Genomic DNA, 27,292 nt, shown 5'->3' with positions numbered 1-27,292 from the left:
ATGAGCGGCCTCTGCCCCGAGGTCATGGCACATGCCGGTGCCGGCCCCAAAACGTTGGGGACCACCGGTCTAATTGATCTGTGTGTGGGGTAGGGCATGAAGTCTTTGCCCCGCCCCTCCCCAGAGAGAACTGCCAGTTGTTCTGAATAGCTGGCGGTTCCCTCTAGGCGCCCATTCCCCAGGTAGTGGGAGGAGACTTTGAGTAGCCATTGGCAGTTGGCCCCTTGAAGGGTGGGAGGAGACTTTGCATGTTCTCCCCCACTCCCAGACCCTGATTGACCTGGGAAGAGCAAAGTCTCTTGCTCCTTGCCCTCCAGTCATGGTGCTTAGAGTCAGCCGCCAGGGCTGACTCTTAAGTGCCATGTGCTCCCCTGTCCCTAGGCCCTGATTGGCCTGGGGATGGGGGAATGGTAGGACCACCAGCCTGCTTGGCAGGCCGGATCCACCCCATAGAGGCCCTTTTGCCCGCCTCTTATGAATTGAAGCCTGGTCACTGAGCTCTCTCATTCTGTTATTTTATTTTTGATCTAGTCACTTAAGAGCTTCAAAAATTAAAATGAGGTTTGATTTTCTTGTCTGGAAAAATGTGGGAAATTGTTTATAAAATTAATCCACAGTGCTTATTAAGGATCTGAATGTGCATTATCTCCAGTGTCCTGACACTTTTTTTGGGTAGGGGGTTGTGCTCTATGGGTGTGGTGGAAATGGAGCTATTCTCTGTTAGTTTTTTAATGTTTAATGGTTAAGGATTGAATTCATTTCATGAAGAAGAGCAAAAGAAGTAAAAGTAGAGAGGACTGAGGTAGGTAATTCAAAGGAAATTGGAGAGAAATTTCATGTGTAGCAGAAGCTGTTACCCCACAATCTCCAAATGTAACTGTCTGAAGGGTAAGTTTTATAAACTCTGCAGTATCTCAACTACGGATATAATTGTGTTGTCACTTAACCCATAAGCGGAAGCTTAAAGGTTAATGCTATAGACTACACGCATTTCCCTCTCCCTCCTTCCTCCTCCCCCCTCTGCCCCTGGCCTTGCCAATACATTTTTTAGGAGGCTGACCAGCAACCTGGATCAGTCCTGTCTTGCACCGTGTACAGGATCACTGCAGCTCTGCATTTAAAGTGTATTAGGAGCTAGGTGGGCAGGCAGCCTGGCTCAGTTCCTGCTCTCGCTGGATCCGGGAGCTCAGCCCCCCGCCCTGGACAGGGGCTGCTTCCACCCCACACGGCTGCCTGTGTATCAGAGGCCGCAGCGCAGGATGACAGGCAACTGGTCTGTGAGGGGAGCTGGTTTTTCATCTGTTTCCCCTTGTCGACCAGCTCCCACCTCGCACCCCACACCTCTGATACAGAGGCAGCAGCACCGAGTGGTTGAGGGCTCCTCGGGCATGGGGCTGGAGTGCATTGGCTGCTGGCCACACCTCTGGGGCCTACAGAATAGTTGAGTAACTAATAAGAATTAATGAGGTTAATCGACTATTCAATTAACCGATAGTTAACATTCCTAATCTCAACAAGTTTATTGTTTTCATTTTTGCTTTTCTTTGGCCTTACTGCCCCATTTTAATGTCCATTTAGGCAATTTGTTGGTTTTGTTTTCTGTTTGCAGTTGCATTTTTATATCTTCACACACTCTGAGCTCATGAGATATTTCACAAAGTGTTTGTTCTACATGATACTGGAAGTTTGAGTTCCCTTTACAACCTGATAAACCAGCTGATTCCAGCAGATGCACAGATATGTTGAGAGTCTGGCATAAAAGCTGTTTTAATTTGGAACCAATATAATTTTCTAATTTTGGCAGCAGATAGGGTTTTGAGGAATGGACACTATTTATTATGCAAATAGTGAAGTTAAGAAGCCATGTCCTCTATAAACATGAGATAAGCTGCAAACAGCTATATTACAACCTGTATTGTTTGGCTCAAACGTGATTTGACATGAGTTACCAGTCATTCTAACAAGTCTGACCAGTCAGTGTCTTTCCCTATTATACACCAGAGGAAGTGTGAATTTGATTTTGCTAAGCAGGACTCTGATTTGTAAGTCTTCTGTTTATAATTTTTAGCTTTTTTCAATTCTTATTTTTTAGTGGCAGTGGTGTTTAGAAGTCTAAGGAGAATTCTGGGCTCCTGGTTCTTTTCCCATCTGTGCCATTTATTCACTGTATGATTGGGGACCACATTTAGTTTACCCTTTTGTAAAATAGAAATAATAATATGTAACCTACCAGGAGGTTTATGAGAAGTAATTCATATCTATAAAAGATTCCTTTGCTGAAAGTTGCTTCAGAAGTACAAATTATTATTGTTTGTCATGGGGACACAGTGATGATGCAATCAGCGGTCCTTAAGTAGTCCAAGTAGACAAAGGCAGCAAAGTTCTAAGGAAGGCAGGTCTAACTCTTGATAGGCAGGCTGTTTCCAGTCTGCTTGGATTATTGTCTGGTTCTCATGACAGATTCTTCTTTTGGGTTATTGTCAGGTTCTCATGACAGAATTTCATTTGCAAAATCATATATCTAATCAATATGGTCTCAAAAAGCCTTCTGAATGTACCTGATGTAGTGCTGCTTTGGGGAATATCTGTGTTGCATTTGGCAGGTTTCTATTACAGATATAAGTGAGTAGTCGACTACCTGATAAGCCTAGACTTACTGGGTAGTCGAGTCACTACTCATCTAATCACTTCTGAGGCAGCAAGCGGGGGGAGCCGGAGCTGGTGCTGGAGGGAGACAGCTTAAAAGCGAATTCCCCCAGCACCATCTCCACAGAGGGACAGGGAGGCAAAGATACCAAAGATATCATCTACATTTTTTGTTAATCTCTAAGGTGCTGCAGGACCATTTGTTGTTTACATTTTTTCAGATAGAGACTAACATGGCTACCCCCCTGAGACTTTTAATTCCTATAATTCAATTTACCTTTTTGACTGCCACTGCCCATTGAGTGGATGTTTTCAGAGAACTGTCCACAGTGATGCACAGATCTCTCTCTTGGGGGGGGAGGAGGGGGAAGGTGTTATAGCTAAATCAGTCCCCATGAATTTGTATGGATAGTTGGGATTATTTTTTCTAATGTGCATTACTTTGCATTTATCAACATTAAAATGTATTTGCCATTTTGTTGCCCAATCACCTAATTTTGTGGGGAGATTAATACCAATCTTAAAGGGATTTTGCATATTTTTTTCACTGAGTAATGCTGCATATAGCTGTAACTTTATGAACTAAAGTCTGAATTCTCCACCACTCAGAGCAGGGGTCAGCAACCTGCAGCATGCATGCCATAAGTGGCCTGTGAGCTGATTTTCACTGGCACACGAGCCTCCCTATACTGGATCCATATGCCAATCATATTGGACTGTCCTGATTTTAAATACTCAGTCCCAGGTGTCCCCATCATTAAGTGAAATGTCCTGGAAAGCCCTGCTGGACATTTCAATACTTGATGGGGACACTGGCTTGTGGGGAAGAATCGACTGAGAAATAGCTCCATGTACTGCTATTTCCCTCTAGTGCAATGCAGCAGCCTCCTCGGCCCCGCAGAGCGCACAAGGCAGCTCCACAGGAGCTTCGCCAATGGGCAGCCGGACTGGTTTCCAGTGTCATGCATTTTTCAGCCACTCCACTGCCCCACTACCGCATGCTGCGTGGCCCCCTGCCTCTGGTGCCTTGAGCCCCTGGTCTGGCTGAGCCACCGCCTCCTCCTCCAGGTCACTTTTGGTACATCTGGTGCTGCTGCTGCTGGGGGAGCTGGGCAGGTCCAAGGTAAAACCCAGCTGAGCTGCTCCTGTACCTCCGTGCTTTGGAGCTGCTGTCTTGGCCCTGGCAGAGGATGCGCCAAGCACTCCATGCACTGCTGCTTTGTCTCTCTGACCCTCCCCACACCGCTGGGGAGCAGTTGGGAAGGTTGGGGTTTCTTCACCCTCCCACTGTGTCAGGATCCCCACTGCATGGAGGTGGGGAGCTGAACTCTCTCTCCTATCCCATCCCTCTTGGAGAACAGCAGCATGCTGTCCGGTGTCTTTCCATGCTACAAGAGGACACGGAGCCAGGTAAGCACCCTCCCTCCCATGCCCAGACCCCCGCACCCAAATTCCCCTCTTCCCTCCCAGACTCTGCAGCCCCAGCTTGCTCCAACACCCTCCTTTGCTCCTGTACCTCCCCCCTGGTCAGACACCTACCCCCACCATGCTCCAGCATCCACTGTTGCTCATGCACCCTTCCTCCTGGCCACATACTGCACCTTCCCATCACTCTTGTTTCCTGCCCCTGGCCAGACACCCTACTCCCAGCCTGCTTCTGCATCCTATCTCCCATACAGACCTTGCAACCTTTCTCCCTTCTGCACCCCTCCTTCCACTCAGATTCTGCTCCCCATCACTACCCCGCCCCCCCCCCCACTGGCAGCCCTGACCCACACACTGACCCCCTCATTTTTGTTTCCACCCCAGAGACTAAGGAGATTCATAAAATCTACTGACACTGGAACCCCAGAAAAGTAAATCTGGCCCATGGAAACCCTTGAACCTCAGTCCTCCCTGTCCCTTCCCCTTAACCTGTGGGGCTGCAACACCAGAGGAATGAGGTGTCTATATTGGGGGCCACATGAGTGAGGGTTGGGGTCTTTTGAGGAGTTTTTTTTTTTTTTTTTTGCTTCTCATTTGTGTGGTCTCCAACTGATTTTTTTGTGGGTCAGTGGCCCTCAACCCAATAAAGGTACCCCACCCCTGCCATAAATAAAAAAAACATTGAAACCTTTTGCGTTGGACATAAATTAATTTTTTATTTTATTTAAAATGAAGTTTGATAAACTAATATGAGAAACTTAAAATGCTTAATCTGTTTAAATAATTGAAATTAAACTGTTCTCCCTAACTGCAGCTGGTTCAGAAAATGTCAGTGTACCCAGCCTGCCCCCCCCTCCTCTGACACACAGATCTGTAAATAGAAGTAAATAAGTTAAATCTTGGCCCACCACTTCTGAAAGGTTGCTGACCTCGGTCTTAGAGTCTTAGAGTGTAATGGGCTGCTTACATGTGTATTTGCAGGATTGAGGCTTAACAATTTGTTACTACCCTTGGTCTTTGTCCAAGTTTCTATTGTTGATGAGTGAGATTTCTGCCAAGGTTTGAGGGAGTATATGTGGCACCATGGCCCATGAAATAACATGTAAAATGGATAATAACCCTTTGCACAGAAGGAGTTTGTCTCCCCTTTCATAAGGTGCCTTTTTTAGAGCCATGTAACAGAGACTCTACATTGTGCCCATAGGGTGGCAGAGTTGTTCAACTTTATTGTACTTTTGATGCAGAAGCAGTCAAAAGCCCTGGGCTGTATTCGCTGCAGGAGATGCTGGCACTGATTTGTCTTAACACTGAGATCTTGGACTGAGGGAGACTGACATGACAGCAATGCTGTTACATGTAGTGGGAATAGGGTTTGATTCTGCAATGACTTAAAAGACATAATAGGATCCTAGCAATCAGAAGAAGGAAGACAGGCTGGAATATAAAACCATTTGTCTGCCAGGGTTCGGTGAATTTTCCTGATACAGGGTTTATCAGCTATTACACATTTATGACTTTTTCATAAATTAGCTAAACAGATTTGTCATTCACTGCAGAAATATCAAAATTTTCATTTGCCATAGGACAGTTGTCTTGGTGTTTTCATACCACCAGGTTCTTTCTATAATGCTGAAGGTTCTCTTCTTCCTCACATGGCCACTGCCACAAAAGGATAGCAGCTACACTTCTAGCTCCTCTTTGGACTTCACGACAGCCCCATATTGTTGCTGTTTTGGTCCCAGGATTTTAGAGACAAGATGAATGAGGTAATATCTTTTATTGAACCAGTTTCTGTCATAGCCAAATACAGGATGCATAGATTGTGTAGCATACATACTTAGCACATATTCTAAGGGACCACTCTAGGTGAAGTGGCCCACTAACTCCTCGGTAGTCATGGGACAAAACAATGAGGAGGTTGGTTGGTTACAGATTGCTATAATAAACTGCAGATCCAGGTTCTATTCCAGGGCTACTCAACACACGGCCTGTGACCTGTTTGTTTGCAGCCTGCATTGCAGTTTGGGTTTACGCGTTGCTCAACACCTGTGGGTGAGATCCTTTGAACATGGCCTCCACTGGGAATACGCTGCACAATCTCCCAGGTGGGGTGAGCATTGAAAGATGCAAGCAGACGGGCTGGCTGGAACAGATGAGTACAGGATGTTGTCCTTTCTAGCCCCCAGCAAGAAGGTACTGGGAGCGCTGGGGCACTGTGGGAAGTGCTGGCTGCTTAGTCTTGTGGGCAGAGTCTGAGAGGTGCTGCCTGGCTCACACTGGCCATGTTTGGTGCCATGGCTTATGGCTTAATATTTGTATTTATGCCTGTTAGTGTGAATGAAGCTATTTGAATATATATTTGCATGTACATACAACCACATTTAAGTTGAGGCCCTCGGCATGTGCTGTGACTATCATTGTTGCCCCCAAGGCTTCCAAAGTTGAGTAGCTCTGGTCTATTCAGTCCAGGATTTTTAATGTCTAGCAGAGTAATGAATTTCAGCTCCCAGGCTCGTCTTTTGAAAGTGTGGTGCAGGTTTCCATTGAGGACGAGGACTTGTAGGCCCGGAGTAGAGTGATGGTCTAATGAAAAGTGTTCACCTGCAGGTGCTACTGTGTTTTTGCCTTTTATCATTTTTCTGAATCAGTTCATTTGGGAGCAAAGCAATTGTTTGGTTTTACCTATGTAGGTGGTATTGGATCATTTAATGCCCTGGATGAGTTACACCACATATTATCATATGTGTGTGCAAGACCTATGGTTCTAGAAGGGAGTTGATCATTATAGCAGTAGCACCATGCCTGAAGGTTTTGCATCTGTTCTGCCAAGGCCTGGCATAGGTGTGTCCTGGTTTGTGTGCTGCAAAACCTGCAAACATACCCTCGTTGTTACAATGATCAACCCTCCTCCCAAGCAGTTTTCAGGATCCATGGGTCCTGCACAGGTCTATCTCAACATGACTTTGCAGGATCAAGGCCAATAGACATCAGTGGGCTGATGAGTGCTCAGCATCTCTGTGGTCAGGTGGCTTTAGAGCAGATTCTGCTCCGTTACACTCAGGCTCCCTCAGTGAGGTCAAGGGAGTAGCATAGGAAGAACCCATTTGTATCAAACAGCTCTGGAGGAGATGGTTAGTTGTTTCTTAATACTAGTCACCTAAATTCGAAACCAGATTTTACCCTGTTGTGACTTGGCATTTGGGAGAGTGTGTCACTTGGAAAGTCATAAAGCGAATCCTGTAATATAGATAATTCATCTAATTACACTTCACCTGTTCTCTTTATCACCCACAATGATAAGTTGTCTTGTCCTAAATCAAGGAAAATGTTTCACATAGCCAGCCCCATTATGAATAGTAGCTATTGCTCAAATACACTTGGCCAAAACATCCAGAAAATCACTGTCTTAATTATAAATATATATTAAGTTTGTTTATCCAGTCATCACATATTGCTCACAATTACAGGGTTTTCAGTAACATGCTGGTTGTGGTTGAAGAGAGACAACTGCATGGGAGCCTTCAGACACTGATTGCGATGATGGCAAGTCTGTAATGTGTGTTGAGGCCTGGGCACATAACACTTCTGTTCTTGTCTGGAGATCTCAAAATAATTGTTTTGTTGTTGACAGCATTAAATTCAGCTGTAGGAGGTAGCTCCTTTGACAGTGAGAGAGCCTGGGTCACCTCGCCTTTGTAGATGCCAGAAGCAGCCCCTCTGTCTGTTTGCACAGTAACAGGTTTATGCTCACATGGATTGGATTGCCACAGGTTAACTTACCTTGTGATTAGCATGCTGCAAAATGAAGGCTGAGAGGAGATCTGGTTGCTCTCTGTTAATACATCAAGTGGAAGATAAGAGGGAAGGAGATGAGCTTTTAAGCTGAAGGACAATGGTGACAATGGGTATACACTGACCGTGAATTTAGGCTGGAAATTAGCAGAAGGTTTAAAAGAGGGAGGTTCTGGAGCCACCCACTTATAGGGGGAGAGAATGTAAACAGCCTAACTAATTTTCAGAGAGGGCTTGATAAAGTTATTATATGTCCCTGCCATAGTAGGTACTGAGGTAGATGATCCAGAATGTCCCTTCCGATCTTGTGTCCCTGTAGAACGCAGTCTCGTAACAGTCTCTGCATTGTGTCTTGACTTCCTCACAGACTGAGGAGTAGGGGCTGGGTCTGAAATGTGTGTGCAATGCTTCTGAGGTCCCAGAGTTTCTTTCAAGAGCCATGTGGCTGTCTGAAACTCTACTGAGCCTGATGGACACACTCTGGAATTGTGTCGGGGAGGCACTGGGCTTGGAAAGTGAAGGGAGACCAAACACAGGGTCTCCTAATGGGCAACTCTGAAATAGGGATGTTAAATACTGACTAATTGACTAGTCAATGCATTTTGCTGTTGATACACTTCAAAGGCGAAAGCTCTGTGCACAGCTTTCCCAGGCTCCACGCAACGCTGATGCTTGGAAATTCTGCGTGCGTCCTGACGCCAGGCTCCCTGTGGTGTTTCAAAGCGGCAGTGCCGCACGGAGCCTGGGGTCAGCGGGGGAGTACCCAGCTAATCCTGGGCTCCACACGACGCGGCCACTTTGAAATACCGCATGCAGCCTGGGGACACCTCAACTGGCCTCAGGCTGCATGCGGTGTTTCAAAACGGCAGCGCTGTGTGAAGCCCGGCATCTGGCCCCAGGCTTCAGCTCTTCCCCTACCTTGCTGCCTCTTTCTGATAGAGGCAGCAAGGGGGTGGGGGGGAGCGACTAGATGACTTGCCTGTCAACTATCCGGTAACCATTTTGTCCTTCACATCCCTACTCTGAAATAGATCTCCGAGGCAGGCTGTAGATGAGCTTGGATGACTTTCCCTCCTTCCATTCCAGTTATCCTAAACACATAAGGGCACCTCCAAACTTGTATCAAACTTGGGGCTATGTTTTTATAGTGTGTCCTTGGAAAAGCGGTAAACCTTCATGAGGATCTGCTCTCTTTGTCAGCTGGATGCTCATACAACTCTTCTAGCAGCTCTGCTTTGAGGGAGGAAGAAGAGTAGAAAGCTAAAGCAATAAAAATGCACATTAATTTGCCCCCAGAATGGCAAAGGATTCTGACCAAAAGAATGTGCCTTTGGGGAAGATAGCGCTGAAGTTCTAAACACTGAAACTGGTGCTTCTGGGAGCAAAGCAAGCAGAGAAATATGTTGTAGCTTTTTTTAAAAAAGAATATTACATTAAACTAGGGGGCTCCGCCCCCTGCTTGCTACTCTTCCCACAGCCCCCTTTGCTCTGGCAGCTTTTGCAGTCCCTGGTGGGCTGCTGCTGTATTTACCTGTACTTCCACAGGTACCATGTGCTTGCAGTGCCCTTTGGCCATAGTTCGCTATTCCCAGCCAAAGAGAGCTGTTAGGTAGTGGTGCGTACAGTGGCTCCCCATTTCCCTTGGCCAGGAATGGGCAAACTGCAGCCAATGGGAGCTGCAAGTGCCCATTCCTAAGGAGATACAGGTAAATATAGCGGCAGCAGCCTGTGAAGGGCTAACCCTGGTGAGCTGCTTCTGGCTTATTGCCCACCCTTGCCATAATGCATAGATGTGTATCCTTAAATATTTTTATTAGCTCCTTTATGCACCTTTTTTAACATAATAGTTTTATCCAAACTGCTTGCCAAACATCCCTCTAAGTATACAGGCAGTCCCCGGGTTACGTACAAGATAGGGACTGTAGGTTTGTTCTTAAGTTGAATTTGTATGTAAGTCGGAACTGGCGTCCAGATTCAGCCGCTGCTGAAACTGACCAGCAGCTGACTACAGGAAGCCTGAGGCAGAGGTGCTCTGCCCTGGGCTTCCTGGAATCAGCCGCTGATCAGTTTCAACAACGGCTGAATTTGGACGCCTGAGACAGAGCAGCTGGGGCGCTGCCAGGTAGGTCCTCGCAGCGCCGCACCTCAGCGCTGCAGAGACCAACCCGGCAGCACCCCAGCTGCTCTACCCCAGATGTCCCCAAGTCAGCCACTGCTGAAACTGATCAGCGGCTGATTCCAGGAAGCCCAGGGTAGAGCAACTCTGCCTCGGGTTTCCTGTAGTCAGCCGCTGGTCAGTTTCAGCAGCGGCTGACTTGGGGACACCTGGAGCAGAGCAGCTGGGGTGTTGCCGGGTTGGTCCAGTAGCGCCGAGGAGCGGCGCTGCGGGACCAACCTGGCAGCGCCCCAGCTGCTCTACCCCAGGCGTCGTCAGCTAGAAAAGCCTGGTCTGATGGGGGTGGGGGGGCGCACTAGCTGCGCCCTCCCTCCCTCCCCCCACTCCAGCAGACCAGGGAGACGCGGGTGGCGGAACCGCCGAGACACGCCGCTGGTCCTGCCTGCATCCTCCGCGGCTTTGCTCCACGTCTCCCTGGTCTGCTGGGGGGGAGCCTCCCCCTAGCAGACCAGGGAGACGCGGAGCAAAGCCGCGGAACACGCAGGCAGCGGGACAGCCCAGACGCGCCACGACTGTCCCGCTGCCGGCGTCCTCCAAGGTTTTGCTCCCCGTCTCCCTGGTCTGCTGGGGGGGGGCTCCCCGCCAGCAGACCAGGGAGATGCGGAGCAGCTTTTCTCGCCCCGGAGGACACGGATGGCGGGACCGCGGCGCATCTGGGTGTCCCGCCGCTCGCGTCCTCCGGGGCGAGAAAAGCCCCGTTCGTAACTGCGGATCGGATGTAAGTCGGATCCGCGTAACTCCGGGACTGCCTGTATAAGGAATTGTGTGCAGGCAGTGAGAAGAGAATAGATGAGTTGTATTTTAACAACAGACCTGACTAATTCTAAACCTTTGGGCTGGGGAAGGTGTAGGGACTCATGTAGGCCAAGGTGGCTGTCTTCTATGTTCCCTGTAAGCTGTGGGCGGCCACCCAGGAGAGTCAGGTGCTGCCCAGCTGATTAGCAGAGTGTCCACAGATGCGTGTTTCTAATGGTGTGAGCACATGTCAATTTTTTTTTTTTTTTTTTTTTTTTTTGCACATGGAAAAATCAGAGGGAACATTGGCTGGTTTGAGGATTTATTTGGGAAGACAGTAGCCTCACTGTGTACTTGTCTAGGTAGCTTGCTACATTTATTGCCTTAAAGTGAGTTGGTGGGCCATCCAGAGGCAGAAGTTGCCGAATGTATTAAATGTTCAAAACAGGATGCTGAATCATATCCTGACAAGGCTGCAGCAGCCTGCCGTAGCGTGTGCCATACAATGGGGAAATGCGTTCTCAGGCTCCTGACCATTTGAAACTGTCTGCCCTGTGGTCTGGCCTTGGAAACTGGGAAAGTTGTAATTAGGACTTTGCGTTCTGCGCTGTCTATTGCAGAAATGGGAGTAGGAAAAAGCTCCTGTTTAAAAAAAACAGCCTGGAAAACAGTGTCTCCATTGGGCACATGCTTGCAGCAACACTGTGTGGTAATATAGGCATGGGCAGAGTTTCAGCAGGAGGTTCCATGCTGCCATTCCATTTCCAGTCCACAGAACTGACCTTCAGATGTCAGGTGTGGTAGGATAATGGGCAGCTTCTGATGCCCCCTACAAGATCACTTCTTTCAGGAAGCCCATCCCTGCAACATAAAAGATAGTCACCATTTTTACAAAAAGGCTCTGAGCTAGAACCTTTTTCTAGGCTTGGGCAGCATATTTGTCTAGCGTTTTAAAAAACAGTTGTAGATAAACCTAATGGCTACGTTTACATTGGCCCCTTTTCCGGAAGGGGCATGGTAATTTTTGAAATCGCAATAGGGAAATGCGCGGGGGATTTAAATATCCCCTGCGGCATTTAAATAAAAATGTCCGCCGCTTTTTTCCGGCTTTTAGAAAAGCCGGAAAAGAGCATCTACACTGGCCCTGATCCTCCGGAAAAAGCGCCCTTTTCCGGAGGATCTTATTCCGGAGGATCGGGGCCAGTGTAGACGCTCTTTCCGGAGGATCGGGGCCAGTGTAGACGCTCTTTTCCGGCTTTTCTAAAAGCCGGAAAAAAACGGCGGACATTTTTATTTAAATGCCGCGGGGGATATTTAAATCCCCCGCGCATTTCCCTATTGCGATTTCAAAAATTACCATGCCCATTCCGGAAAAGGGGCCAATGTAGACGTAGCCAATATGAACAGGGAGTCTTCGTGGGTTTTGTTTAATTTAAATGAAAAGGGCATTGTTTGTTTGTTTTTCTTTAGACGAGATTTAAACAAGATCCTTCCTTTGCTGCAGAAATGGCAAAGCAACAGCACCATGCTAGATTACAGGATCAGAAGGGGAACAGACCAATCAGGACCTGCCTCTAATAGGAAAGAAATGCTAAAAGGCAGCAAACTGCATCCATTTTTATTCACTCTTAAATACAAAGAAGATGCCTCTCTGCTGCTGTCCCCACTCCACTCTGATACTATGCTCTCATTCAGCAAAAGTAAATCAATGCAAACTATCTGTAATTTGGAGCAGGAAGTATACCCTGATCCCTCCTAGTCAAACCCGGTGCTTTCCCCTAAATAGTGTTTACATGAGGACCAGACTAGATTTGGGCATTTGGTATTGGCTGGTTCCAGCAGCAAAAAGGCCTAGTAGAGAATGCCCTGCCTGTAGCTGATGCCCTCTGATAGAGATTGATTTTGAAGATGCTTCATGTAGTATTCAGTGTGGTGCAGAGTGCTCTCAGCTCCTAATAACTTCAGTGGCAGCGTGGCTCAAGCTAAGGATGTGAATGGCTAATCAACTAGTTGGTTCCTCCTTCCTTGCTACCTCTGTCAGAAAGAGGCAGCAAGACAGGGAGAAGAGATGGGGTGCTTCAAAGTGGCAGTACTGTATAGAGCCCGGGGCCAACTGCATGGAGCATTTCAAAACAGTCTCCGGAGCCTCTGTGGTGTGCCACTAGGAATTGTGTTGGCTTTGGATGAGCTGGGCTAGAGGCTTTTTTGCATGATTTTGCTGGTATTTACTTTGTATGCATCACTGATGTGTCAAATACATCATGGCTTCTGCTACCATTTTTGGAATTATTCTAAAACCCATCAACTCTGCATTTTTCTGGGCAAATGCCCTGCTGGTGGTCATAGGGTTTTCAGTCACTCTTGCCACTGTTGTCTGTCTATTTAGTGGCTGACCATTCCTTGTTCTACTTGTGGGCTTTTTTCTTAACCCTGGAAACTATTATTCACCTTCTTGTTCTTTTACTACATTTAAAAGGCAGAGCTGCAGTGGGATAGATCTGGGATCTGACGCAAGCCGGGACTCAGCAGCCCCGGTTTGTTCCAGCTATGGGACCAACCCCTTCTGCAGCTCTGCAGTTTAAATGTAGGCGGATCCAGGCTGCGTGTGAGTCCGGCTCCTCCTGCAGAGTCGCAGCAGGGCCCCTTGTCAACTACTTGTATACTCCATAGAAATTATATTGAGTACATGATTAATCAGTTACCCACTTCTTAACATCCTTACTGGGTGCCTCTCCTGCCATTCCCGGTTGTGTGGTCTTCCCTGACACAACCTCATGGTATCTTTAGCAATTGGCAAAACACTAGAACAGCATTGAATGTCTTTTAATGCAGTCTGTTAGCTGGGAACGAGGAGGCAAGCCAGCACCTTGTGACTAGCTGGCATGCTACAGACTACCAGGGCATCATCATCAATCATCATCATCAAAGCTGCCCCACTGAGGCTTTGCTTTGTTTTGTTTAACTCACTGATAGTCCCCTCCCTACAGCTGTGCTGCCAGCTTCTACCCAGATCTCTTTAGATGATGCTGGAGCATGATACAGTGCAGGGGATGTCACTGGAGATGTGCTTTGCCCACACCTAGCTAGCTACATGAGCAGGTGGGTAGCAGTTAAAATATAGCTGCATAAAGCAAATCCATACTGATCTATTCTGAATTATTAGATGGTTAGGCTGAAAATGTGTGGCTGAAAAGTTGTACACAGCACTGAGGAGTCCCCTTTCCTCGTTTTGTGCTTACACCCATGCTAGAATGCTGATGCGTTGTAGCCAGCCAGCCACATGAATGCCATGGTGTTTGTACCCATAGAGTAAAATGTCATCTTAAGGGTTAAGTATCAGAGGGGTAGCCGTGTTAGTCTGAATCTGCAAAAGCGGCGAGGAGTCATGTGGCACCTTATAGACTAACTGAAGTGTAGGAGCATAAGCTTTCGTGGGCAAAGACCCACTTTAAGTGCCTATGAAAGCTTATGCTCCTACACTTCAGTTAGTCTATAAGGTGCCACAGGACTCCTCGCCATCTTAAGGGTTAATGTTTAAAAAGGAAAAGCACAGCTTGTTTATTATTGTTTAATGAGCACTAATGCAAGCAGGGACACTTTTAACATGTCTGACACAGGGCTCTGAGACAGCTGGTGTCACAAACGATGTCATTTTTCAGCGGGAAGCTTAGAAATGGTAATTTCAATTAAAAACATTTGTTCCAAGTCTGTTGCATACTTGCCTGATTCTGTGATGGGTCTCTTGCCTTTTTGAACTGTGTTATTAATGAGAAGGGCACAATGAGTCATTTTTCTTTTCTTGTAAAACAGCCTATAATTTTGCTTGGCTTTTCACCCGCTGATGTATGGGGGATTCTTAGAATTTTTCTCTTCTCTAGCCATTTGTAGTCCCTCTGCTATCTTATTTTTGTGTTCCTCTTGGAACCCCAAGGGTTTTTCCACCATCCCTTCGCTGCATTCAGATCCAGCTGTAGCTTGAGGGGCCAACTAGAGAAGCTCTTTTGTTGCCTTGGGAAGCAACCCGGGTTGCCCCTTTCCACTAGGAGCGGAGTGTGCTCGTTTTGCAGAGCTTGCCTCACCTTTTCGAGTAAGAGGGGCAGAATTGGAGCACAGAGCTCTGGTTCTCTGATGGCACTGGGAGTTGGATTGTTGGCGTCATTTCACGAATCCCTCTGAGCATGCTAACTTCAGCCTGGACTAGCACTTGGCCAACACTGTTATTCTCTGTGAGTGATTCAGGGTGAGGTTCTCTTGCTAAGCAGGGGCACAGTGATGTGTGTCCTTGAGATTGACAGGGAGGTTAGTCACTCTCTTTCAAATCTGCCTGCAGGAGAGTTAGTATTTATTCCTTGCATAGCACTGTAGATGTGCATACTGTGCAAATGAGGGCAGAGACCCTGGCCCAGAGAGCTTGCAGCCAGCAAGTTGAGACAAGAACAGTGGGGAGGGATGACAAACACAAGGAGAAGTTTGGAGGAAGGCTCATAGACTTTAAGGTCAGAAGGGATCATTATGATCATCTAGTCCGACCCCCTGCACAGTGCAGGCCACAGAATCTCACCCATCCACTCCTGGAATAATCCTCTCACCTACATCTCAGATATTGAAGTCCACAAATGTTTTAAGGACCCCAAGATGCAGAGAATCCTCCAGCAAATGATCCGTGTCCCATGCTACAGAGGAAGGCGAAAAACCTCCAGGGCCTCTGCCAGTCTACCCTGGAGGAAAATTCTTTCCCAGCCTCAAATATGGCGATCAGCTAAACCCTGAGCATGTGGGCAAGACTCACCAGCCAGACACCCAGGAAAAAGTTCTCTAAAGTAACTCCTATCATCCCACCATTGGCCTATTTACCACTGATAGTGAAAGGTCAATTAGTTGCCACGATCATGTTATCTCATCAAACCATTCCCTTCATAAACCCATCTAGCTTAATCTTGAAGCCAGTTAGGTCTTTTGCCCCCACTACTTCTCTTGGAAGGCTGTTCCAGAACTTCACCCCTCTAATGGTTAGAAGCCTTTGTCTAATTTCGAGTCTAAACTTCCTAATAGCCAGTTTCTATCCATTTGTTCTTGTGTCCACCTTGGTATTGAGCTTAAATAATTCCTCTCCCTCCCTGGTATTTCTCCCTCTAATATATTTAAAGAGAGCAATCATGTCTCCCCTCAGCCTTCCTTTAGTTAAGGTAAACAAGCCAAGCTCCTTGAGTCTCCTTTCATAAGACAGGTTTTCCATTCCTCGGATCATCCTAGTGGCCCTTCTTTGTACCTGTTCCAGTTTGAATTCATCCTTCTTAAACATAGGAGACCAGAACTGCATACAGTATTCCAAATGGGGTCTCACCAATGCCTTGTATAACGGCACTAACACCTCCTTATCCCTACTGGAAATACCTCACCTAATGCATCCCAAGACCGTATTAGCCTTTTTCATGGCTATGTCACATTGGCGGCTCATAGTCATCCTGTGATCAGCCAGTACTTCTCTTCCGTCACTTCCAACTGATGTGTCCCCAGCTTATAACTAAAATTCTTGTAATTAATCCCTAAATGCATAACCTTACACTTCTCACTATTAAATTTCATCCTATTACTATCACTCCAATTTACAAAATCATCCAGATCTTCCTGTATGATATCCCCCAATCCTTTTCTGAATTGGCAATACCTCCCAACTTTGTGTCATCTGCAAACTTTATTAGTACACTCCCACTTTTGGTGCCAGTAATAAAAAGGTCAGTAATAAAAAGATTAAATAAGATTGGTCCCAAAACTGATCCTTGAGGAACTCCGCTAGTAACCTTCCTCCAACCTGACAGTTCACCTTTTAGTATGACCTGCTGTAATCTCCCCTTTAACTAGTTGCTTATCTACCTCTCAATTTTCATATTGATCCCCATCTTTTCCAGTTTAACCAATAATTCCCCATGTGGTACTGTATCAAATGCCTTACTAAAATCAAGGTAGATTAGATCCATTGCATTTCCTTTATCTAAAAAATCTGTTACTTTCTCAAAAAAGGAGATCAGGTTGGTTTGGCATGATGTACCTTTTGTAAAACCATGTTGTAATTTGTCCCAATTGCCATTAACCTCAATGTCCCTAACTATTTTCTCCTTCCATTTTTTTCCCAAGACCTTGCATACTACAGATGTCAAATTAACAGGCCTATAGTTACCCGGCCTATAATACTGTGCCACTACCTTTTGGCTTCCTGGAAAACATGTGTTTTGAGATGTGGAAGCTTGGCAGCATGGGGAGAAAGAAACAAGTGGGGTGCAATCTGATGAGGTGCTTGGAATGAGTGGGGATGTGGAGGAAGTGGAAGAAGATAAACTATGGAGGGTCTTGGAGGGAACAGTCATGAGTCTGAATATGGTGTAGAAGGCACTGGAAGGCCAGTGAGGGAATATGCTGAGTGGGTGAATGACATTGTCAGTGCAGTGCCACATGTATGGCCTTAAACAAGCCAGGGTATTGCCTATTAATAGAGGGTTGTGATGTCTCCTGGGTTCAGGTCCCTGCTGTGTAACTGACTTGCTGCATGGTCTTGGCCAGTTTACTAAACTGCCAGTATGCGTTGCTTGACTCCTCTATGGAATGGTGGTGACCTCATTTTATGGCAGCATTGTGAGGCCTAACATGCGTGAATCCTGTTGCCATCTTCAGTGATGGATGTTGGATAACTGCAATGTATTGTGAGCATCTCAACTTGCTGGTCAGGATGTGCTTTGCCAGCAGTCACTTGTTTCCTAAATAGTGAAGGGAGCTGTGTCCAAGAAGGTGATGAAAAATTTCCAGAGATCTCCAAATCAGTGGGGTAGCACACATGAAAGAGTCCAGAACAGAGTTGGGAAGGTCACACCAGAGACTGAGAGAGATGGGAAAGGAAGGAGCAGCCAGGGGAGTAAGCGAATATGCTGCCAGGGAAATCTCGAGAAGCCAATCTTGGCAGAGTTTGCAGGGGGTGTGTGTGAGGGAGGGGGGCAGGGAGGAGGATGTTGCTGAAATAATACACTGCTCAGCTGATGCGCGATCTTCTTGCTGCCATTTAAAAAACAGGTTTAAATTTTCAAAATAGTTTAAGCCCAATTTTTAGAAGAGCCTGATGCGCCATTGGGTGTGTCTACACTGCAGTTAGGTGCCCTGAGTCAGATTCATGGGGCTGTTTAATTGCGCTGTAGATGTTCAAGCTTTGGGACACTCCAGTCTCGCAAGTACGTAGAGTCAGGGTGCTAGACTGAGCCCATGCTACACTGCAGTTAAAATAGGTCTGTAAAATGCCATTGAATCAGTTAACCTAACATAACATTTAACTGCTTAAAGGGAGGTGGGCTGGTGACTGTCTGGGCTGGAGTGTCCCCCTCTTATGGTGGGGTGGGCTGCTTTGGCCAGGCTGGGCACACTGCAGGCAGGGCCTGCTTCAGCCTGGCTGGGCTGCAGGTTAATTGTAACTGGTAAGCATCAACCAGTAAGGGTGAAGCTTACTGGTTAACCAGTTAACCATTGACATCCCTAAGTTAAATTGTCCCTTGGGCTCCAGCTCTGTGACTTGGAGTCAGCTAGCAAAGGCCAGCACGGGTGTCTAACTGAAGTGCAGAAATTCCATAAGTCTCTGGAAATCAGGCTCTGAAGTGACTATGGTATTTTTAAAAATGGGATTTAGGTGCTTTTAAAAATGCAATCCCTATTCCTTTGTATCCATAATGGACAGACTGACTGACTGCATGAGACACATTACTTGGCTCCAAATGGTGGCACTTTAGCACTGGGGTAAATGTGTTTCTTTGCTCTTCCCCCTCCAGTGGCTCTGGCATCTGCGGTTGAACTTGGGATGAGTATGTGAAACATGATGTGGCAGTCTCAAGGCGCACTGGGCCAGCTCACAGCACATATTACTGTAGGTCCATTTATAATGGAGAATAAGCTTTGGTGGGTTTAATGACTGGTTTCATTTTTCTTTTCCCCCTTTGTGCCGAAGGAAAGTTTGTATCTGGTGCTGTGAATGGCCTACAGTGTCTGAAATGCTTCTTAGCATTCTTATGCTGTGAATGCAGCCTACGCCTTTCAGCCAAACAGTACAGGCTCAGAATCTCCTTTTGTTGCTGGAGTGTCAAAAACATTCAGAGAAAAACTTGCCAGGATTTCTTGCTCACCACTAGCCCTCTTTTTGACTTGAAACACACCAGAGAGCTGGCATTTTCTTGCATTATCTGATGTGAGCTGCTGATGGTGGTGCCAGGGAAGCACTGCTGTTCCCCTCGCATACTAGATTGTGGGGTACAGAATTGTCCATCTCTTAGAAGAACCCTTTGCTATTGCATGAATGTGGCCAAGTTTGTGTATGTCCAGACCCACTGCCTTTTAAGATGAGAGGGTTCTGTTTGCGGCAGGGCTTCCTTTGGCGCATCCCTCACACCTTAGGTCCCTTCATCTTAGGCAGTCTGAGTATGACTTGCTTTAGCAATCCCCAATTCAGCCGAAGAGATGGGAAGAATTTTACCCTTTCAGGAGCGGATAATAAAGCACAGACATGTTTTCAAAATATCCCCTCATTTCAGGTGCTTGGGTTTCTAGATACTTGATTTAAGACATGTAGGTTCTGGGTTTTTTTTAGTGGTGCTGAGCATGGGCAGCTTCCACAGACTGCAAAGTGTAAGTACTCAGCGCCTCTGAAAATCAGACCTTAGATGTATCAGGTTGGGCATCCAAGATATGGGCCGCTCTTTAAATGTAGGGCTGAATGTTCAGAGTGCCCTCTAGTAGGAGCTCTGGCAAAAGTGCTTCTGTGTGCAGGCAATTGGCCTTTGTCGTGTAATGCTCAGAACCCTAAACAGTGTGCCTGTATTTGGCACCATGGCGGTGTGTTAACACACATCTGTGTTTCTGCAGTAGAATTTCACTTGTGAAGGATAAAACATACATTGAATTCAGTCCCTTGAACAATCCCTTTTTTTCTGGCCCAGGAGCTTTAGCCAGGCCTTTAGCATGGCGGTACAGATCACTAGAGACTGGATCTGTCTATATTACATTGTTGTATTTATGCAGTAAGTGGGAACAACAGTGCTATCAACTAGCTCTATAAAAGAGACTCCATTTTATTTTATTTTACTGAGCATGCCAGGCTTTCTGTACAACTGAGGTGATGGTATGTGTTACACAGAGTAAATAAATATTTAAAATGCATGATGTGCTTAGTTAAAAGTAGGGCAAGTACAGTTGCTTTAAAGGGTTCTAATTTCTATTTCACAGATTTTACAGGAACATTTAAACGAGTAGCTATAAAGTTAATTTTCCACCAACTCTGCTATATCACATAAAACCCTATCCAAAGACTCATATCTTGTCCAGGAAGTGTCAGGTGATGTATCTCCTATCAAGCCAAAGAAAGCAGTCAGTGCACTTTAATTGTCCTCTTGGCTGAAGAAGCAGAAATTGTATTGCTGTAAGTTTGTCTTCCCGACACTTGCTTCTCTGCATTACATATTTGTTTGTATTACAATTCTGAGTAACTGAATCTGAATCCTGCCACCCTCAATGTATTCATCAGATGGGATCAGCCACAAATGCAGTGATAAGTTCATCATGCCCCAGGAGGCTCTGTGGTGCTAAAGATGTGTTATTGGAGTGAAACTTAATAACAGTTCCTGAACATTATGTGGTTTAAGGATCTCATGACACTTTTAGCAAGTGTTGAGAGATCCTAGAAAAATGTAAACTCTGGTGATTATGTTCTTAAATTCCTTTTGCAGTTTAAATGAGATATGTTTTTCTACCTCCTGTCCTAAACTGTTAAGGACCTGCTGCTTTCTACTCTGGAAGGGCCACTCCTTTGAGAATGAAATGACCTCTGCAGTGAGTATGGTCATTTACTCTGAGATGGAAGGAGTTGGATAAATGTGAGTTTGAAGAGGCAGTGTTGTGATGTAGCAGCCATTACCACAATGCACGCTTTCCCATTAAGAAGCAGAGAACTGAAATACCCCAGGTAGGGATGTTAAATTTCATTATTGAAAGTTCATAATTGATTAGTTGATGGATTTTCCATCTACTAGTCGATAAGCAGGGAAGATGCAGTGGGGTTAAAAGGCTGGTGTGCAGCGGGGAGACTTGGCGCAAGCTAGAACACTTGATTTCCAACTCCTGCTAGGTTCTCCTGCTGTGCACCAGCCTTAAATGTAAAAAAGCTGGAGCGCAACAGGGACCTGGCTCTAGCTGGGAATCAGCTGTCCTGGCTTGCACCACGTCCCCCCTCTGCACACCAGCCTTTTAAATGTATTAAGCGGCTGCTAGCACTTAATACATTTAAAAGGCAGAGGCACAGTGTCTGGGACTGGGCACAAGCCGGAAATCAGCTGATTCCCAGCTCATGCCTGGTCCCCGTTACCTCTTTGACTCCCGTGGAGATGGTGCTGGGGAGAACCAGCTTTTAAGGTAGCTCCCCCCAGCACTGGCTCCTGCTCCCTCCCACATGCTGCCTCTGATAGAGGGCTAGTCAACTATCCAATAAGCTTTTGCTGCTTCCCCTGCTGACTTGAACTCTCAGAAATTACTCTGGATTTGCCCTATTATGACTTTAGAACAGCATATTGGGTCACTGTGTCACTAGGTTCTTTGTTGTGGGGGCTCGAGAACCCTCCCCTGACAGAGAAGGTTATTAGTTGTAATACATGATAGAACCTTCATCTAGAGGCTCTCAAAGCATGGTACAGACACTAGTGAATGCTGCCTTGCAGCTCTGTGAGCAGTCATGTTCTTATCCCACAATAACTGACCAGGAAGTTGAGATCTAGAGGAATGAGTGAATTTCCTAAGGTCACAGGCTGGAAGTCAGTGACAGCTGGGTATAGAGACCAAATTTCCTGATGCCCTCAAAACCCTTCCTGCCCCTCAAATATCACTTGGACTGTGAGATAACCTCAGCATTGCATTTAGTCCAGGGCTTGGAAAAGCACAGAATTGGTGAGAATTTGTTGGGAATGAAGAAGATGGTTTTGTTTTTTATCTGGTGTATTTGCTAATTGAGAGGGACTGGCAGGGCAAAAAAATACACAGAACAGCTTCTTCTTTGCTTAGCCCAGTGGTACTTGCCAGGTAGAAGCATGTGATTATGGTTCATGCCTGTAGTAAACGTTGGACAATTCATCAAGGCTTTGTAAGAAGCTTTCGCCAGTAACTATGGTTGTGAACAACTTTTGCACAAACAATACTTAGCTGTGTGAAGACTTTGTTTTACTAGTATCTCTGTTACTTATGTGTCACTGTGTAAAAGAACGAAACAAACTTTGGTAGTGATACTGTAAGTGATAAAAGACTTAAAGTTTATATCTGATGCTTTTCTTATAGCAATATTGCTGTATTGGTATGCAACATTAGATATTAAAAACAAATAGTCATTAGTCAGTGTGACACTTTTTAGCTAGTGATGTCCAAATTAATTTGGCATTATTTGGAGGCCAGCTGTTTTGCTTTGCATTTTCTGATATGTGCTGTTACTCCCAGAGTGTTCAAGAGGGGAAAAAAAAGTCTGTAGGAGGGAAATGATTAAACAAGCTTCAGCTGTTTTTTCCCCTTTGAATGGACCTCTTTCATCAGGATATGTTAGGACAAGTGCTTTTTCAAGCCAGGATATCAGTGGAAGACACAGTGTTCTCAAAATATCATCCAGTTCCTGGGTAGCATCAACGGACAAGAGATTTCTCTGCTTCTCCCAGAATATGCGGTCAATCTTTCTTTCTTTCTTTCTTTCTTTCTTTCTTTCTTTCTTTCTTTCTTTCTTTCTTTCTTTCTTTCTTTCTTTCTTTCTTTCTTTCTTTCTTTCTTTCTTTCTTTCTTTCTTTCTTTCTTTCTTTCTTTCTTTCTTTCTTTCTTTCTTTCTTTCTTTCTTTCTTTCTTTCTTTCTTTCTTTCTTTCTTTCTTTTTCTTTTAAGGGTTTAGAATAAAAAGAATGTGAGTTGAACAGTTGGTTATGAATCTTTTTGGTTTTACTGACTTCTGCCTGTCTCTTGAGCCAGCACAATGCTTCTGCTGTTCAAAGAAACCAAACCTGAATTAGTATGTACATGTCACTTGTTTTTTATTCTGCTACCAAATGTTGCTTACTAGGCTCAGCAGGTTAGGGTTTGTTGTGTCATGGCGGTGGGTATTGTTTTGTGTGTATTTTTAACAACATATTTTACAGAAACGCCTAAAAAAACCTCTAAGTCTGGTAGAAATAATGTTAACTGAAGTCCGGAAAGGAGTTTTGTTGCTATTACCAAAATAACATGTTTAAGAAGTGTGCTCCTTTTTAAGAAGCAATATAGAAATGAGTTGGAATGTACAGTTTTGTTTTGTTTCTATTTGTTAACTATTTTAGAACAGTTGCATGACATGTTAGAAAGTACAGAAAAACCTCTTGTGTGGGAAGCCTATGTTCTTGGAGTATATCTTTGGTACAGCATTGGGCAGCATTTGCATTTTAATAAACTCCTAAAATAAGTGTTGTCACAAAGAGGAGCTTTGACATGCTTATATACTGGATTACTGGATATTTGAAATCCATGTGGGGACATGAGAGTGGACAGTGGTAGAGAGCTGCCTTTTATTAGGCTGGGGCCACCATCCGGGAAATGTGCGTAATTTTTTTTCTTTAAATTATCTGTTGAATTCAATGAGTTGTTTGACTTCTCCACCGTCATTTTCATATAGATGAATACAATGCCACAGAAATAATCTCAGGCGGTTTGCCCTTTTAGTGGGACTTCATGCTGGTCCCGAAACATGGGATGATCTCATAAGCATTAGATAATACAACATTCTCATTGCCCTGTAACTGGAAATTCTCCTCCTTATCATAAGAGATGTGTTGATTGCCATTACTACAGCAGAGGGAAATGTCACAAAGATGACCCACCACAGCTACAATTACTAATGTGGGGAAAAGTCCTGTGTTCATCGCTTCATTTTTGTCTCAGAAAGAGATTTCACATCCATTGTTTGATCGGGGAAGTGTATTGTACTGTGCTCGTTTCCCATTTTTCAAAGGGAAATGTAAAGGAGTTGGATTATTTGACAAGTTTCTCAAGACAATAAGTCTTTGTATTTAGCTGTGGGTTATTTTAACTGTTCTTTCTTCTTATGTACAACTGGAGTAGGGCTGTGAACAAGTAACTGGTGCCTGGGAGCAGCCCCCTGCCTGCTGGGGGCAGAGGGCTGCTCCAGCCCTGTGCAGGTTGGGAGCCGGGCACGTGGCAGCTCTGCACATCGGGGGTGAGGGCAGGAGCCAGCAGCCCTCTGGGTTGGGGGCTGCTCCAGCTGGACTGGAACGATTCCATCTGGGATTCTGCTTAATCATTTAACAGGTTAATTGATTAACCAGGACTTTACAGCCCTAAGCTGGAGAAGGCTGAGTTGCAGTAACATGATTAACAGGTGGTACCTTTCTCAGCAGATCTGCTTCCAGAATGTATTTAGAAGTCAAAGCTGTTCATGTTAGTGATGCTTTTCTTATATACCTCTCTATTCTTTTTGCTGCTTTATTCTCCCATTAGTACAGCAGAGCCAGCACAGTTATGGCAGAAGGTAGCTGGATTCTTATGTGGTGCATGCATGATGAATGGAATTAACTAACTTTCAGTTGCAGAATCTCCTTCTGGTAGTGTACTATTGAGAGAGAGTAAATGTGGAAGTGCTGTTTTCAGTTAGTTCCCAGAGCGCAGCCATGTTGCAAGGTTCTTACAGGTCTGAGTGACAGAATTTTGGCTATTTTTCAGACCACTCAAAAGTGTATCTTTAAACCTGACCTTATTGAACTAGTGTGGGGAGCTCTATTCCCTGGGAGGGGAGATGTGGAATGCTACAATTCCATGTTTTTCACTAGGACATTTTTGCTTAGAATTGAGCAATAGAGTGTGAGCTCCTCCCTAGGGACAAAAACTTGAAATGAGGCCAAGGGAAAAATAGTGCAGATAGTGCAGGGCGCTTTGACCCAAGTGGGGTTGATTTCACTAATGTAAATAATTTCCTTCAGCCACAGTCTCATAAAGCAGTGTTTTAGCTTAGCAGATAATTGACAGTAATAAAGATGAGATCCCAGAGTTCTGTGGTATGAGACAGAGGCAAATTTGGGTCTAAAGTGAAGGGCCTGTCTTGTAAAGATCATTACTTGATGTCTCAATCTTTAGAAGAAATACTATGTAAGCAGTATCTGTGGTAACCAAAAAACCAGTTTAGTAGATATTGCTTTTCATTGTTGTGGGAAATGCTAACTTTAAAAATGGTCATTGATACAAATGGCAAATGCTCATCAATGGCAAATGCTCGTTACATCCTGCTAATGTGTAATTAGACTTGCTGCCATTTACTGTAACAGATGATTTTGTTACGAATGCTCTGAGCCATGTTCCTCTCAACTTTGGGGAAATGCGCTCATATCTTTGTACCTACTGGGGCCTGGCCTACCGCCAGAAGAAACTTCACATGCATGAGGACTACAGGATGAGGCACACTAAGAGCAAAAAAACCATTCTTTACTGTTGCATGGATTTCAAGGTCTCCAAGCAGTTTTGCATGACTTGTACTGTTTTCATTTAGAATGGATTTTTTTTTGCCCTTGTATAACCTAAAAAAATGTATAATTTCAGTTTTATTGGTTTTTAATTTCCCCATTCCTAAGAAGTGTGTACTAAGAACTGACTGATTCAGTGCTTTACATTACTGGTTGTGGCAGAATTTTAACAGTTGCTGTTTTTTAAGTTGTAGAGTTTCATAATCAAATGATGTGTATATGTAAGTTTACTTCCAGCTCTGTAAGAGCTAGGGATGTAAAAATGTGGTTAAAAATGTAACCATGTAACAGCTAAAAACCCCAGCTGTTACACGCACTGCAGATTCTGTGATATAAAGCCTCTCCGGGAGTGGGGCTGGTCGCAGCCCTTGCTGTCCTGCTCCTAGGGAAGAGGCTTTGCTGTCCTGGAGAGGAGGCTTCACTATGGGTTCTGCAGCTGGCTCTATAGGAGCACCAGCCCGTTTCCAGGAAGCTAGCCTGTAACCTGCAGCGTGGGACAGCCGGACCTGCCACAGACAGGGGCTGGTCCAGTGGGCTCTGTGGGGCTGGAGCAGGCCCCTGCCCTGGGCAGGCGGGAAGCTGCTCTAGCCCCTACTGGTGATCCTGTTGGGTGAGACTTACTGGTTAACCAGTTAACCTTTTACATCCCTAGTAAGAGCTCATGGAAATAACGCCTGTAGTGACCAAGCATTGTAAGCCTGTTGAAAAATCATATACCCTCCAAAAATAACTCCAAAGCTTTTGAGTAGTACAGTTGCAGGGATGCTACGTCAGACTTGGGAAATGTACATTGTTACAGCAATGTCCTGTAATGTCTGAAGCTTGAGACTTTCCATCTAAATGTATCCTGACCCTGAGTGTTTTGCTGATGTTTTCCTTGGGTTGATTTCCTGTGACTTTTGTTTTCCAGCTTAAGTGAGAGCTTTTTCATGGTGAAAGGAGCAGCGCTTTTCTTGCAACAGGGAAACAGTCCACAAGCCCAGCGGAGTCTGCAGCATCCTCACAAACATGCAGGTTATTGATTAAATCACTTATTGAATAGCTTTCCTGTGTTTGGTTGTATTGTACATAGTGACAGATTAACAGAGTAATGAGGAAGTGGAGGACTCCCCCACTGCATTAGACTGGGCCAATGTGTAATCTGCTGAATACAACCAATCTTCCATCCCACTTACAAGGGAAAAAGTTGAATTGGAACAGATGAGTGTTGTGTCCAGATTTCTGTAATTTTCTTACATCTGAAGAAGTGGGCTGTGCCCACAAAAGCTCATGATACCATCTACATGTTTTGTTAGTCTTTAAGGTGCTACTAGACTATTTGTTGTGTTTTAAGTTTTTCTCTTATAATTGTCACTCATTGAAGTTGAAAATGGTTCTCTATGAACATCATAATATTCAGTACAGGGTTCTTTACTCTGGGACCTTTGAGGAAAATATGAGCCACATGAGGCTCTTGTGAAATGCCATCCATGTTTTCTGTCGTCTTGTGAAAAGAAATGTCTATTTTTTCTGCTTTACTAATTTGGCTAAATCTCCTTTGTGTTTGCCTCTCTTTATATACCAAAAAGATGAGCTCATTACACAGGGCAGTTCTATTTTCTTGATACAGGGGGTCCCCGCTGTAAGTCGCTCCTGTATACATCCATTCCACGCTAAAGTTGTTGATAATTATAGGAACTGATGCGTTATAAGTTCTCCCATTCCCTGCTATAAGTTGTGCAAAACCCAATTTGCTTAAATAGAAGTGAGCTGCAGGGAAAAATATTCCCCTCTTTCAGTTGTTTCACTATAAGTCCAAGGTTTTTGGAATATATATTGGACTTATAGCAGGGACCCCCTGTAAATGGTTTTATCTTCTGTTTGGTGGGCACGGAAGCCTTGGCTCAGTAAGGTACTGTCAGCCAACCAGGAGGAGGTTGCTCTAGCCTTCAGGGCAGATTGGGCAGCAAGCCTAGTGACCCAAGCCAGAG

At 45.2% G+C, this 27,292-nt stretch overlaps 1 protein-coding gene across 4 annotated transcripts in view; it reads left to right on the top strand.

The window, feature by feature from the left end:
- The window catches only part of SSH1 (slingshot protein phosphatase 1), a 78,011-nt gene that overhangs the window by 16,594 nt on the left and 34,125 nt on the right, over nucleotides 1-27,292 (top strand). For 2 of the 4 annotated variants that reach the window (XM_075898779.2, XM_075898780.2), the window contains exon 3: nucleotides 26,233-26,336. In XM_075898779.2, the coding sequence (XP_075754894.1) occupies nucleotides 26,233-26,336 (104 nt within the window). Of the gene's footprint in view, nucleotides 1-21,002; nucleotides 26,337-27,292 lie in introns of those variants that run through there. The other 2 variants (XM_075898781.2, XM_075898785.2) reach the window with 2 other exon arrangements.

The sequence above is a fragment of the Pelodiscus sinensis genome, chromosome Z (genome assembly GCF_052426305.1).
Source record: "Pelodiscus sinensis isolate ZL-2025 chromosome Z, ASM5242630v1, whole genome shotgun sequence".
Lineage (NCBI taxonomy): Eukaryota > Metazoa > Chordata > Testudines > Trionychidae > Pelodiscus > Pelodiscus sinensis.
The sequence above is the reverse complement of the archived record's forward strand: the minus strand, read 5'-3'. Positions and strand labels throughout refer to the sequence as shown.